General features: G+C 40.5%; 7 protein-coding genes and 1 pseudogene across 7 annotated transcripts; 5 read left to right on the forward strand and 3 right to left on the reverse strand.

The window, feature by feature from the left end:
* Positions 1-1339: 1339 nt before the first annotated feature.
* LOC103459349 (histone H2A) lies at positions 1340-2701 on the forward strand. The gene has a single exon (XM_081604143.1). The coding sequence runs from the start codon at positions 1538-1540 to the stop codon at positions 1922-1924; it is 387 nt and encodes a 128-aa protein (XP_081460269.1). The 5' UTR covers positions 1340-1537; the 3' UTR covers positions 1925-2701.
* Positions 2702-2735: 34 nt separating this feature from the next.
* Positions 2736-3180, forward strand: LOC145550204 (histone H4). The gene has a single exon (XM_081604145.1). It carries the CDS (start codon positions 2740-2742, stop codon positions 3049-3051), a length of 312 nt encoding a protein of 103 aa, XP_081460271.1. The 5' UTR covers positions 2736-2739; the 3' UTR covers positions 3052-3180.
* Positions 3181-3783: 603 nt separating this feature from the next.
* On the forward strand, positions 3784-4691 carry LOC103459351 (histone H2B 1/2-like). Its single transcript, XM_081603976.1, has one exon. It carries the CDS (start codon positions 3927-3929, stop codon positions 4416-4418), a length of 492 nt encoding a protein of 163 aa, XP_081460102.1. The 5' UTR covers positions 3784-3926; the 3' UTR covers positions 4419-4691.
* Positions 4692-5329: 638 nt separating this feature from the next.
* Positions 5330-6859, forward strand: LOC103459350 (histone H1 pseudogene; annotated as a pseudogene).
* A 756-nt stretch (positions 6860-7615) lies between these two features.
* Positions 7616-8176, forward strand: LOC145550155 (histone H3). The gene has a single exon (XM_081603904.1). It carries the CDS (start codon positions 7695-7697, stop codon positions 8103-8105), a length of 411 nt encoding a protein of 136 aa, XP_081460030.1. The 5' UTR covers positions 7616-7694; the 3' UTR covers positions 8106-8176.
* A 359-nt stretch (positions 8177-8535) lies between these two features.
* Positions 8536-9320, reverse strand: LOC103459352 (histone H2B 1/2-like). Its single transcript, XM_081603901.1, has one exon. The coding sequence runs from the start codon at positions 9175-9177 to the stop codon at positions 8686-8688; it is 492 nt and encodes a 163-aa protein (XP_081460027.1). The 5' UTR covers positions 9178-9320; the 3' UTR covers positions 8536-8685.
* A 604-nt stretch (positions 9321-9924) lies between these two features.
* LOC145550217 (histone H4) lies at positions 9925-10375 on the reverse strand. The gene has a single exon (XM_081604169.1). It carries the CDS (start codon positions 10363-10365, stop codon positions 10054-10056), a length of 312 nt encoding a protein of 103 aa, XP_081460295.1. The 5' UTR covers positions 10366-10375; the 3' UTR covers positions 9925-10053.
* Positions 10376-11160: 785 nt separating this feature from the next.
* On the reverse strand, positions 11161-11596 carry LOC145550156 (histone H2A-like). The gene has a single exon (XM_081603910.1). The coding sequence runs from the start codon at positions 11594-11596 to the stop codon at positions 11210-11212; it is 387 nt and encodes a 128-aa protein (XP_081460036.1). The 3' UTR covers positions 11161-11209.
* Between the last annotated feature and the right edge of the window lie 2190 nt (positions 11597-13786).

A 13786-nucleotide genomic window follows, 5' to 3' on the forward strand; every position in this document is an offset into this window, starting at 1 on the left:
ACTGAAATTAACTAGCTTACTGTTCCATGCTGTAGTTTACTGAAATCAATTATTATAAAATGAAATGTAAATAGTTGCATTCTGCTACAGCTGTCACAAATTTTCTACAGTTTTAGTGACATCACTATAGTTTTTTGGATTCTTTTGCAATGTACTCAAATTTAACGCAGTTGAAAGAAGTACGTTGTAGTTTACTATGCAATAGTTTTCAATAGAATCCTTTGTAGTTTATGAAAAGTTACAGTTTATTTAACTTTCTTGTAGTTTTCAGGACACATTTGTGATTTAATATAATTTACTGTAACACACCAAACTGCTTTGTAGTTTACTAAAATGTACAATGGTCTAAAGAACTTCACCAAATACATACTGCAGTGTGATTTTAAAATTCTACTGTGGTTTGCTGATTTATGATTTAGTTGTCTGAAATGTACTGCTGTTTTTTAAACTTTATAATGCAGTTTTGTAATTTAAACTAAATTACGGCTTACCACATTTTTAGTAGGGTATTAAACTTCATTGTAGTTTACTCTAGTCTGTTGTAAAATATACTAAAACTCTAGTTTGTTGGATTCTGTTGAGGTTTACTGAACTACATAGTTTTGCTGCTACTACTTTTCTCAGTGCAGTTCATTACACATGATTTATTGATTATATTTTCCTGAACTCTGCAGTAGTTTATTGATCTTTAGCTGACTACATTAGGTCCCAGTGTACTAAATAAGACACAGTTCACAGATGTCTGTAGTTTTCAAAAACAGTAAATTTGTAGAATTTACTGTTGCTGATGGAAATTTGTTTAACTCTGTAGTAGTTTACTGTAATTAACTACAACGTTTTCAGAATTACTATAGCTCCCGCCTTCCTTGACTGACAACATTCCTGCAGTTGTTTAATTACATTTATTGTATTTTCTAAAATTTGTGGCTGTTTATGTAACTATATTGTGACCAAAATAGAATGCATTATAGTTTACTGAATTCTGCTTTAGATGACTCTATTCTACTCTACATTATACTGTAATAAAACTGCATTATATTATTATATTATACAGATTCAAATTCAAAAATACTTTATTGATCCCCAAGGGGAATTTAACAATAATACTTGCTCTTCTTAAAAAACTAAAAATGCTGCTAAAAACTACATCCCCAGCTTACCGTTGAATTAGTTGCCTTACTTCTAACTTACTTTAATTCATATTTAAATTTAAATTAATATCACGCTTTCATGTGTATAATTATTACATTTTAAAAAATATGTTCTACGGTTTCCATTTGTCCACATTGAATACAATTTGTACCATGTATTTCATAAATTTTAATTTGAAATGTTCGCTTTATTTTGAAAGGGACTGTGTCGAAGAGTGGAAATTTGTGGCGCAAACTGAAAATTGACACGACCTCTACTGTGATTGGACAACCCTCCTAACGTTCTCTCTGGCCAATGAGGGAGCAGCAGCGTTCTGTATATATAGCTGACATCCAGCCTGGAACGATTATCTTCATCTGTAAAGACAGAAGAAATATAGAAGAACATGTCTGGACGCGGAAAGACCGGGGGCAAAACCAGAGCTAAGGCAAAGACCCGCTCATCCCGTGCGGGGCTCCAGTTCCCAGTGGGCCGTGTTCACAGGCTCCTGAGGAAAGGAAACTACGCCGAGCGCGTCGGCGCCGGAGCTCCAGTCTATCTGGCGGCGGTGCTCGAGTACCTGACCGCTGAGATCCTGGAGCTGGCTGGAAACGCTGCCCGCGATAACAAGAAGACCAGAATCATCCCCCGTCACCTGCAGCTGGCCGTCCGCAACGACGAGGAGCTCAACAAGCTGCTGGGTGGAGTCACCATCGCTCAGGGTGGTGTTCTCCCCAACATCCAGGCTGTTCTGCTGCCCAAGAAGACCGAGAAAGCGGCCAAGGCCAAGTAAACCTTTACAGCTAAAACCACAAACCCAACGGCTCTTTTAAGAGCCACCCACATCCATCTGAAGAGCCAAATCCTGGTTAAAGTAGCGATTAAAATTTACTAATCAAAGTGTTTAAAAAATTTTTTTTAGTTCCCGCCAAATTGGGCTGCCTATGTACATGTATGTCTGGGGAAGAGGTGCTTTTCACAGCATTTATTGGGTTCTTAGAAATGTTTCGGAAGAGAAGTTTTGGTAAATAATCAAATGCGACTTTAGTTAATGAAGTGCAATTATTAAAAGAACATCAACACGAGAACACCTTTGCATCCTGATTGGTTCTGGTCGGAATATAATGGACGATGTCAAGAATTGTGAAGTATGATGTGAGACACAATAAATATGACAGGCATACATTTCATTAGAGATGGAGACTTTTTTTTTTTCGTTGGGCAGGTTTTACGTTGTTTGGTCTGAAAACAATCAGATCTGGCAACTCTGCATGTAAACACAAGTGTGAAAAGACCTAGATAAGGTTTACAATACTCAAACGCAAACAACATAGATGAAACCCTGTGATGTACGAAATTTTAAACTGGTTACTAAAGTGATCTTTGAGGTAATAGGTTTTGTTTAGGAAAATATCACACACTATAAGAGCAGGGATTGAATTAAATGTTTACAAAAGATGATCCCATGTAAATGGTTTGTGAAGGCGTTAATTTGACTCCGCTCATGCGAACCCGTTCAATTGTCTTCTCTTACGTCCGCAGTTCTAAAATAAAGAGCTTTTCGCTTGTATCTGACCATTCGTCTTTCAGATTATCGAGAATAACACAATGAGTGGTCGCGGAAAGGGAGGAAAAGGACTCGGAAAAGGAGGCGCCAAGCGTCACCGTAAAGTCCTCCGTGATAATATCCAGGGAATCACCAAGCCCGCCATCCGCCGCCTGGCTCGCCGCGGTGGAGTCAAGCGTATCTCCGGCCTCATCTACGAGGAGACCCGCGGTGTGCTCAAGGTCTTCCTGGAGAACGTTATCCGTGATGCCGTCACCTACACCGAGCACGCCAAGAGAAAGACCGTGACCGCTATGGATGTGGTGTACGCTCTCAAGAGGCAGGGCCGCACTCTGTACGGCTTTGGAGGTTAAATCTACCAGCTATTTACTAAAGACCAACGGCTCTTTTCAGAGCCACCCACACTTCTCAAGAGATGGCTCCTGAATTTTAATATTTATTCACCGGATCTAAACACTTGTACTGTGCAATATGTGACTGAATTTTATTTTTAGCACTAGAACACACTATGTTGATTGATGGGGCTAGCATAATAATGATTAATTATAACTAACCCCATATTGTGTCTGGAAAGTTTCAATACTACATGGTACTAATTACATTTGTGTATAAATATAGGGATTTATGTATGTTAAAAAATTAGATGGATGTCAAGAGAAAGTCACTCTGGGTTGCTAGAGTACTCAACATTCATTCTCAAGTAAATTAAGCCCTACCTCATGTTTTTAAAAAAAATAAAAGTATGCATCCAAGAAATTCAAAATTATACTTTTGAGGGTTTTTTTCTGTAGTTCTTAACTCTGAGTAGAATGTCCAAGAAAATGTACCCAAGTAAGGATAGCAAGTAAAAGTGAAAATTATGCGGTAAAGCTTCTCTCCAAATTATTTTTTTCTCAAAAAATTACTCGAGTAGATGTGACTGAATAAATGTAATTAATAACTAATCCACCTCTGCCATCACCTGAGACATTCCTAAAGTGAAGGATGCAAAAAATGAAATCAATAAATATGTAAAAGTCATGCACAGCTTATCATATTAACATGTTATTCAGGTGTCATACGATTTATTAATATCTAAGTGGCAAATGAAAAACGTTGATAGTTTCTGTAGCATGTAAAAATTTTAATAACATGACTTCTGCTTGAAATCTAAAAAATATCTACATAAAGGGAAACCAACGCAGTGCTCTAGAGAGCGCTCACAGCACAGACACTGTCTAACCTTCCGATGAGCTCAGCCAATCAGAGGCAGGCGTCAGCGCACTCTGATTTACATGCAGTCTCTATAATACTAGTCTCTGTGCGCCCTTCCTCATTCGTTGCTGTTTCCCAGAAACACATCAGGATGCCTGAACCCGCCAAGTCTGCGCCCAAGAAGGGCTCCAAGAAAGCCGTGACCAAGACGGCCGGCAAAGGAGGCAAGAAGAAGAGAAAGACAAGGAAGGAGAGCTACGCCATCTACGTCTACAAGGTCCTCAAGCAGGTCCACCCCGACACCGGCATCTCGTCCAAGGCCATGAGCATCATGAACTCGTTCGTTAACGACATCTTTGAGCGCATCGCCTCCGAGGCTTCCCGCCTGGCTCACTACAACAAGCGCTCCACCATCACCTCCAGGGAGATCCAGACGGCCGTGCGCCTCTTGCTTCCCGGAGAGCTGGCCAAGCACGCCGTGTCCGAGGGCACCAAGGCGGTCACAAAGTACACCAGCTCCAAGTAAACCTATTGTTTGATCAGAACCACAAAGGCCCTTTTTAGGGCCACACAAATGCAACTAGAAGCAAAAGTCCTTTTGTAGTAGTTGTAGAAATTGCAGAAAAGCTAGTGTTACACATTTAACAAATCCTTTCATCTTACGTTTTTGTTGCCATTAAAATTGAAGAAAATTGCAACATTCCACTTCAAACATCAAAATTTATCAAACTATTTTCTACTGTAAAATACTGAATCATCATGGGATCATCTTTTGTACTGTACTTCTAAGAAACTTCTAAGAAGTTTAATTCAGATTAAAAGAATCTTAAACAAGAATTAATAAAAGGGTTGTGATCAGTCAATACTTGCTAGATGGAAGCAAATGGCTTCATTTTCACTGATTTCCTCCAATGTTGCCAGCTAAATTTATGATCATGCTATTAGAACTCTGGTTTTCATTTGTTTCCACTTTGCAGATTGAGCTACTCTGTTGCACAATCATTTAAAACAGATTGCACAAATATACTTTGGTTTTCACTTCTGTATAGGTTGAGAAAATTATTCCAAATCCATGTCTATCACTGAAGCAGATTTCCAATAGAGGCTAAACACATCTTAATATATGTAATACCATTCGCCTGAGACAAAGTTTTACTCATGTCAAAAATGATCTGAATGTCATCAAAAAAAGTGTTCTGCCCTAAAGTTGCGTTAAATATTACTAATCAATATCTTTAAATATTTTACTTGTGACTATCAATTCAATTTGGGAGAGTTTAAATAAAGTAAAGGTCTACAGGAGTGTAAATAAACAAAGATGCAGTTTTTCAGTTAACATTTGTTAAATTAGTCCATCAATCTTATTTGTGAAATGCAAATTCAATGATATGAGGAAATAAATCTATTTTCTATTCTGAAAAAAATGAGCCCATACTGAGTATGTGAACTTCTACATCAAAATCTGATATAAAATTCTGATAATATTTATTTTTATTATGTATTTGATGTGAGATAAGTCATTCCTATTGGATTCTTCCAAGAGAGGAATCCTGACTGGTTTAGTCATAGACAGTTTCTGTGTGTTTACTGCCGGGAAAACCATTCCTATTTAACACCCAGATAATCCAAACATGACAACCAAAATACTTTCACTCTGTCCGCAACCTTCTTTTTTATCGAGAGCACCGCGATTATGTCTTCCGCAAAATGGTTTTAGATGTTTTAGAAAAAGAAATGTGGGGAAAACTCGCTACTCGACGCACATAATTAAAGAGATTCTGACACCTTCCAGCGCTCCTGGATCAAAAAGAGAAAGTCCTGCCAGAAAAATGTGACCTTATTTTAGAGAGCGAACAGTTGTCTTTCCGTTACAATGATAATTATGATAGAAAACGCTACTTTAGTGGAGATTTAAAGCCTTAAATGTGGCGAAGAAAACACAAATGGGGACGCTTTTCAGACGGCAGCAGAACGGCGGGCCTGAGTTGTCTCTTTACGGTTCTCATGAATGTTATAAGTTCCGCCTCCTGCTGGACGACTTTAGAGAATCATTAACAGTAACTGAGAATCATGGCAGAAGTAGCTCCAGCAGCCGCACCGGCTAAAGCCCCGGCTAAAGCACCGAAGAAGAAGTCCGCTCCCAAGGCTAAGAAAGATGGACCCAGCCTACCCAAGCTCATCGTGGCCGCCGTGGCCGACTCCAAGGAGCGCAAGGGAGTTTCTCTTGCGGCGCTCAAGAAGGTTCTGGCCGGGAAAGGCGTCGATGTGGCCAAGGCCAACAAGCGCATCAACACCGCCGTTACCAAGCTTGTGACGAAGGGAACTCTTAGCCAAACGAAAGGAACCGGAGCATCCGGGTCCTTCAAGCTCGCCAAGAAGGAGCCCAAGACCGCCAAACCAGTCAAGAAGGTGGTGAAGAAGAAGGCTCCCGTCAAGGCAAAGAAACCAGCCGCCAAGAAGGCCACAACACCCAAGAAACCCGCCGCTAAGAAAGCAGCAGCCAAGAAATCCCCGAAGAAGGCAGCGGCCAAGAAATCTCCGAAAAAAGTGGTCAAGAAGAGCCCCAAAAAGAGCCCTAAAAAGCCCGCCGCTAAGAAGCCAAAGGCTGCCAAGAAGCCTGCAGCCAAGAAAACGGGAGCCAAAAAACCCGCAGCGAAGAAGGCCAAGAAGTAAACAACTTTTCTCCTCCAACCACTGCTTAAGGCACCAAAGGCTCTTTTCAGAGCCACCACTTCTACAAATTAAGACATGATTCCTATAATCTGTTGTTTCCAACATGCTTATATATATATTACAAATGTATATCAACTGGATTAACTGAATGTTAATATTGTGCTCCATGTGACAATTATGACTTTGATGTTAACTATTCAAAGTATTTATCCGTTTTCAAACAGCTGACAGTAATATAGAGAATTAAGGAACTATTTAAGATTGACTCCCTTTATTAAAACTGCAGCAAATTAAGTTTTAAGTAATTTTAGATTACAATTTTGTCCTTTTTGACAGATGGATGTAAATTACTGAAATAATTTATTGAACAGGTTTAAAACTATAGTTATTCTTTAGGGTATGAACTAAAAAGGATACTGAACATTTCCAACTCAAATGAAACAGAAGAAGTAAAGTGTTTTTTTTTCTTTAAATAAATTTCATGTAGTTTATTGTTATATTTATATTTTCTAATATTTAACACTTCAGAAGGCATTAACAAATAAGCAATTTATCCTTGGAGATCAGTAAAGTATATTTTGTTAACTAACTTGTACAGATTTTCAAATGCATTTATATGTGTATTATATTTTGGATTTATAATGATTTGTGGTATTGTTTGTTTTATGTATTTGAAGGATCCTGTTGAAAATGAGATCTTACACCAACTACAAGTAACTAAAAAATAAAAGGAACAGCATGTACATGTGTGCAGACAACTGTTTTATAATAAGAGAATGCTTTATAATGCAAGTAATTATTGGGCAATAGTTAAAATTATTTTAGTATTAATCATTACATTTAAAAAATTTAATATTTTGTGGATATTGTAAAGGATCCATTGATATAACATTCAACGTTTTCTTTAAACGTGTAACGTCCCCTCTTCCTTTCCCGACTTTATTTAGACTTCTCTCGCGCTTTATTTTGAAAATTCAAATCTAACCAATAGCTGAGTCAGACTGGTCTCACTACGTCAGCAACCTCAGCGAATCAGAAGTGACCTCCTGCTGCCAGTCTCCTTATAAGAGCGCTGTTCGCGGTGAGAACGCATCTCTTCAGCGTAAAACGAGAAGAAGACAGTAAAAACATGGCAAGAACCAAGCAGACCGCTCGTAAATCCACCGGAGGAAAGGCTCCCAGGAAGCAGCTTGCAACCAAAGCTGCCCGTAAGAGCGCTCCAGCTACCGGCGGAGTCAAGAAGCCTCATCGTTACAGGCCTGGTACCGTGGCTCTGCGAGAGATCCGCCGCTACCAGAAATCCACCGAGCTGCTGATTCGCAAGCTGCCCTTCCAGCGCCTGGTCAGGGAGATCGCTCAGGATTTCAAGACCGACCTGCGCTTCCAGAGCTCCGCCGTCATGGCTCTGCAGGAGGCCAGCGAGGCTTACCTGGTGGGTCTCTTCGAGGACACCAACCTGTGCGCTATCCACGCCAAGAGAGTCACCATTATGCCTAAAGACATCCAGCTGGCCCGCCGTATCCGTGGAGAACGTGCTTAAACTGACTCCTGACTTGCTTCAAAAAAACCAACGGCTCTTTTAAGAGCCACCTACATAAACCTTAAGGCAAATGTTTTTAAACAGTTTTCTAGTACTTAAATTATGAATGGTGAGCGATTTTTTTAAAGCAGAATACTGGTGTGAATCCTAAAAAACCTACAGTTGAAATTGACCTAAATCAGCATGCCAGTCCTTTTTTCATATATAGCAAATTAAGACTTGCTGTGTATCAGTTACAGAACCAACTAACCAAAATGGAGAATTGAAACAGTCAAGATTCTTAAACTATATGGAAAAAAATTCAAAGGCTATTTGAGATTTTTTCCATAGACATGACAACTGGAATCAGTACACAGATGTCTTACATATACAAGAATATAAAATAGAACATACATATATTACAATGCATTAAAACAAGGAACTCCCACAATATTTGCTTTACAAACTGACTTTTTTTTAAAATTGTATATAAAAATACAGACCATTTGTAAAGAACCTTTGGAATAAACAGAATCTCTGCTTCAAGTTGTATTTGTGTGGCCCTAAAAAGGGCCTTTTTGGTTCTGATCAAACAGTAGGTTTACTTGGAGCTGGTGTACTTTGTGACCGCCTTGGTGCCCTCGGACACGGCGTGCTTGGCCAGCTCTCCGGGAAGCAAGAGGCGCACGGCCGTCTGGATCTCCCTGGAGGTGATGGTGGAGCGCTTGTTGTAGTGAGCCAGGCGGGAAGCCTCGGAGGCGATGCGCTCAAAGATGTCGTTAACGAACGAGTTCATGATGCTCATGGCCTTGGACGAGATGCCGGTGTCGGGGTGGACCTGCTTGAGGACCTTGTAGACGTAGATGGCGTAGCTCTCCTTCCTTGTCTTTCTCTTCTTCTTGCCTCCTTTGCCGGCCGTCTTGGTCACGGCTTTCTTGGAGCCCTTCTTGGGCGCAGACTTGGCGGGTTCAGGCATCCTGATGTGTTTCTGGGAAACAGCAACGAATGAGGAAGGGCGCACAGAGACTAGTATTATAGAGACTGCATGTAAATCAGAGTGCGCTGACGCCTGCCTCTGATTGGCTGAGCTCATCGGAAGGTTAGACAGTGTCTGTGCTGTGAGCGCTCTCTAGAGCACTGCGTTGGTTTCCCTTTATGTAGATATTTTTTAGATTTCAAGCAGAAGTCATGTTATTAAAATTTTTACATGCTACAGAAACTATCAACGTTTTTCATTTGCCACTTAGATATTAATAAATCGTATGACACCTGAATAACATGTTAATATGATAAGCTGTGCATGACTTTTACATATTTATTGATTTCATTTTTTGCATCCTTCACTTTAGGAATGTCTCGGGTGATGGCAGAGGTGGATTAGTTATTAATTACATTTATTCAGTCACATCTACTCGAGTAATTTTTTGAGAAAAAAATAATTTGGAGAGAAGCTTTACCGCATAATTTTCACTTTTACTTGCTATCCTTACTTGGGTACATTTTCTTGGACACTCTACTCACCGAGTTAAGAACTACAGAAAAAACCCTCAAAAGTATAATTTTGAATTTCTTGGATGCATACTTTTATTTTTTTTAAAAACATGAGGTAGGGCTTAATTTACTTGAGAATGAATGTTGAGTACTCTAGCCACCCAGAGTGACTTTCTCTGGACATCCATCTAATTTTTTAACATACATAAATCCCTATATTTATACACAAATGTAATTAGTACCATGTAGTATTGAAACTTTCCAGACACAATATGGGGTTAGTTATAATTAATCATTATTATGCTAGCCCCATCAATCAACACAGTGTGTTCTAGTGCTAAAAATAAAATTCAGTCATATATTGCACAGTACAAGTGTTTAGATTCAGTGAATAAATATAAAAATTCAGGAGCCATCTCTTGAGAAGTGTGGGTGGCTCTGAAAAGAGCCGTTGGTCTTTAGTAGATAGCTGGTAGATTTAACCTCCAAAGCCGTACAGAGTGCGGCCCTGCCTCTTGAGAGCGTACACCACATCCATAGCGGTCACGGTCTTTCTCTTGGCGTGCTCGGTGTAGGTGACGGCATCACGGATAACGTTCTCCAGGAAGACCTTGAGCACACCGCGGGTCTCCTCGTAGATGAGGCCGGAGATACGCTTGACTCCACCGCGGCGAGCCAGGCGGCGGATGGCGGGCTTGGTGATTCCCTGGATGTTATCACGGAGGACTTTACGGTGACGCTTGGCGCCTCCTTTTCCGAGTCCTTTTCCTCCCTTTCCGCGACCACTCATTGTGCTTCAGTTGTTTGACGACACTGACTGAACAAGGCTTCACATCTGGATTTAAATTGGTGTCACGGACGTAAAAGAAGACAGCCAAGCCGCAGATTTCTACTTGAGCCTCAAGTTTCTATCAAAGAGCACACATTTCCGCTCAATGAATATTACAAAAATAAAAACATAACTAATCAAACTAAGAATTACAATGTCTAAATGAAATCGATAACTAGCATTTTGTTAATAAAAATGCATTTAATTCACATCATATCCACCTTCGTACATTTCTTATGTACCATCAGGATTGACAGGTTAAATATACAACTTATCCTAAATACAAATCCTAATTTTAGTTCTCCCCTCCCCCCATCTCATGTTGTATAATGTTAAATCTCTTTGGGCTGTATTTTCGATCTAAAAAATATTTTTGTTACTCTGGTCCAATTAACGGATTTTACATATTTGTTTTCTTTGATTCTGTCACACTTGCATAAGAGGCATTCCATTAACCCAATCTGGTGGGTTGTAGACAAAGCATTGTCATTAAATGTTGACAAAAATCAGAAAGCTATACAGTACTTGTATATTCAGTGTTTTACGATACTCGATTTCAGGATACTCGATTTCAGGATAATTTGGGAATGGTTCCAATTTTCAGGAGTTCAGTACTGCATGTCCCACTACCTAAAATGAAATTTTTTATAGCATCTAATGTTGGCAGAAATAAATTTCTGATTTTTTATCATACATCATATGCATATGTTGAGGTCTGTAGAAACAGCTGAGGACTTTGCTCTTCATATAGATGTGGGTGGCTCTTAAAAGAGCCGTTGGGTTTGTGGTTTTTAGCTGTAAAGGTTTACTTGGCCTTGGCCGCTTTCTCGGTCTTCTTGGGCAGCAGGACAGCCTGGATGTTGGGGAGAACACCACCCTGAGCGATGGTGACTCCACCCAGCAGCTTGTTGAGCTCCTCGTCGTTGCGGACGGCCAGCTGCAGGTGACGGGGGATGATTCTGGTCTTCTTGTTATCGCGGGCAGCGTTTCCAGCCAGCTCCAGGATCTCGGCGGTCAGGTACTCGAGCACCGCCGCCAGATAGACTGGAGCTCCGGCGCCGACGCGCTCGGCGTAGTTTCCTTTCCTCAGGAGCCTGTGAACACGGCCCACTGGGAACTGGAGCCCCGCACGGGATGAGCGGGTCTTTGCCTTAGCTCTGGTTTTGCCCCCAGTCTTTCCGCGTCCAGACATCTTGAATGATTGAAATGAAAACTATGCCATATAGGCGGCGCGTTCAGAACTTATATGTACCATCTGTTCACTGATTGGTCAATATTTACGAGAAGGCCAGCCGTCCAATCAGAATAGTGTTTTTTTTTCCTCACTTACGTAATGTCTTCCGCTCATCAGTGAATTGAAGTTGCAAAATAAAACACCAAAGCACAATGATTTTAATTGCAGTATAATTTCAATACTCCATACAAGAATTACGTTTTTTTAAATTATTTTTCGCTGGACCAATTTTATTAAAAAAAATTAAGAAATAAAACCTTTTTAGCGAAAATTTTGTCAGACTTTAATTTCAGTAAATGCAGTTATTTGTCTTAAGACAAAAATGTAACTAAACCAGTACCCCACAAATTACTAAGTAATAACAAAAAACTGACGCATAATTTTTTATTATGATTTCGTTACGTTACCCTAACAAAATTTTTTTATTTGGTTGTCCACCAGATGGTGTTGCATACTTACTTACATGTACACAGGGACAGTTAGTAATAAAACGTAGTGGCTGACATATTTCATGTTCAAAATATAACTAGAGATTAAACTGAGATTAATAAATTAAACTGAATCTGTTAATTCTTCTTAAATCTGACACTTGTTATATAGAAATGTTACTTCTGTAAAATTATGAACACTAATTACGTTGGTAGAGAAATGTTTGTGGCTCTCAGAAATTGCTAATCAATTATATTCAGTTTGTTTTTCTTTGTCTCTTTTTATAACTTTTTCACACCCATAAGGACATTGACTTCTGTTGGAATGGTGCAAGGACACACACACACACACACACATATATATATATATATATATATATATATATATATATATATATATAAAACCCACTTTTGTTCCTTTAATCAAATATCAGGGTTTACAAGTTAAATATACAGACAAGCAGACAGGAATGTTGTGATTTGTTTACTTTTTAAAGTTGTTTTTAAGAAAATGATCTCAGATCCACCAAAATGATGTATAAAATCAATGTTCAAAGCTCCAACAATTAAAACATTACATTTTGTAAAGTGCCATAGTTCCACATCAGATTGTAAATAATTAATCATACAATATTTTTTCTCGGTATATCTCCTGCTCTCCACCCAAACAGTGATCAACGCTGCTGTAATATTTGCCAATATCTGACCAGAGCTGCAATCTGCTGGAAGTTTGCCCTTAGAGAGATTTTTAATTGTTTTATTCCAAAACATTATTTTTAAAATAATAACAAACCGACATTTAAAGAGCTTAGTGTGAGGACGCAGCAGCGGTGGAACGTCTCCGCTCCCTCCGGCAGGTGCGGGAGTCAGACTGCCCCAGGTTCTTCTTCTTCTCCGCCTTCAGGATCTTCTGAACGTGCGGGCCAAACAGCACATGAGCGCAGATCGGACCTCCCCGCTCGGCTGAGCCGGACTGGTGGAGCATGAGAGCTGGAAACTGAGGCCATATTGGGTCTGGGCGGAAAAGCGATCCGAACTTTTCCGCCAGCTCATCCGATCGAGGCGGAGCAGGCTCGCTCGATCGGATGCTTTCTGGATGATCTTGGGCAGCTCCAGGAGGAGGTCCGACCGGCGGAAATTGGGCCATAGGCATCATCGGAAGCCAAGAGGCGGCCGGGCATTCACGTGGCGGCCTCCCGGCGTTCAACCTCTGTGGGCGGGAAGCTGCAGCAGTCCTGCGAGCTGTACCCTCATCCTGTTCCCGCACTCCGTTAGCCCATCCCACCGCCTTACCGAGAGGCGGGAAGGGTTCCCCTGCAACAACTGTGAAGTTATCCACTCTCCGATGTTTCTCTTCTGGCGCAAGAAGCTGACAGGAGAAACAGGAGGACTGATGGATCAGGGCGAGGCTCGCATGCCGGGGACCGAGGCACGTCTCACAGGTGATGTGAGGGTCGAAACTAAGAATGTAGCGCTGGCAGGTCGGGCACAGCGGAACACCGGGGCTGGACATTCTGCTAGCCTATCTTTGGTTAAAGGAATCAAAATTCTACTGGATGATGACGAAAATGAGACAGATTTCCCGCGCTGAGCCTATTATAGAGCGCGAGACAGGGGGTGTGGCCTATCCAGCAGGTGGGCGTGGTCTAACTTTTTCAGCCGCAAGGAACAAAGACGAGCAACCAGTAAAACAAAGCAAAATCTGATTCAAGAAGAATTC

Source organism: Poecilia reticulata, chromosome 23 (assembly GCF_904066995.2).
Source record: "Poecilia reticulata chromosome 23, P_reticulata-male-v2, whole genome shotgun sequence".
NCBI lineage: Eukaryota > Metazoa > Chordata > Actinopteri > Cyprinodontiformes > Poeciliidae > Poecilia > Poecilia reticulata.

Excerpts from the sequence above, each read along its gene's own strand:
- LOC103459349 (XM_081604143.1), top strand. The coding sequence starts at position 1,538 with ATGTCTGGACGCGGAAAGACCGGGGGCAAAACCAGAGCTAAGGCAAAG.
- LOC145550204 (XM_081604145.1), top strand. The coding sequence starts at position 2,740 with ATGAGTGGTCGCGGAAAGGGAGGAAAAGGACTCGGAAAAGGAGGCGCC.
- LOC103459351 (XM_081603976.1), top strand. The coding sequence starts at position 3,927 with ATGAGCTCAGCCAATCAGAGGCAGGCGTCAGCGCACTCTGATTTACAT.
- LOC145550155 (XM_081603904.1), top strand. The coding sequence starts at position 7,695 with ATGGCAAGAACCAAGCAGACCGCTCGTAAATCCACCGGAGGAAAGGCT.
- LOC103459352 (XM_081603901.1), bottom strand. The coding sequence starts at position 9,177 with ATGAGCTCAGCCAATCAGAGGCAGGCGTCAGCGCACTCTGATTTACAT.
- LOC145550217 (XM_081604169.1), bottom strand. The coding sequence starts at position 10,365 with ATGAGTGGTCGCGGAAAGGGAGGAAAAGGACTCGGAAAAGGAGGCGCC.
- LOC145550156 (XM_081603910.1), bottom strand. The coding sequence starts at position 11,596 with ATGTCTGGACGCGGAAAGACTGGGGGCAAAACCAGAGCTAAGGCAAAG.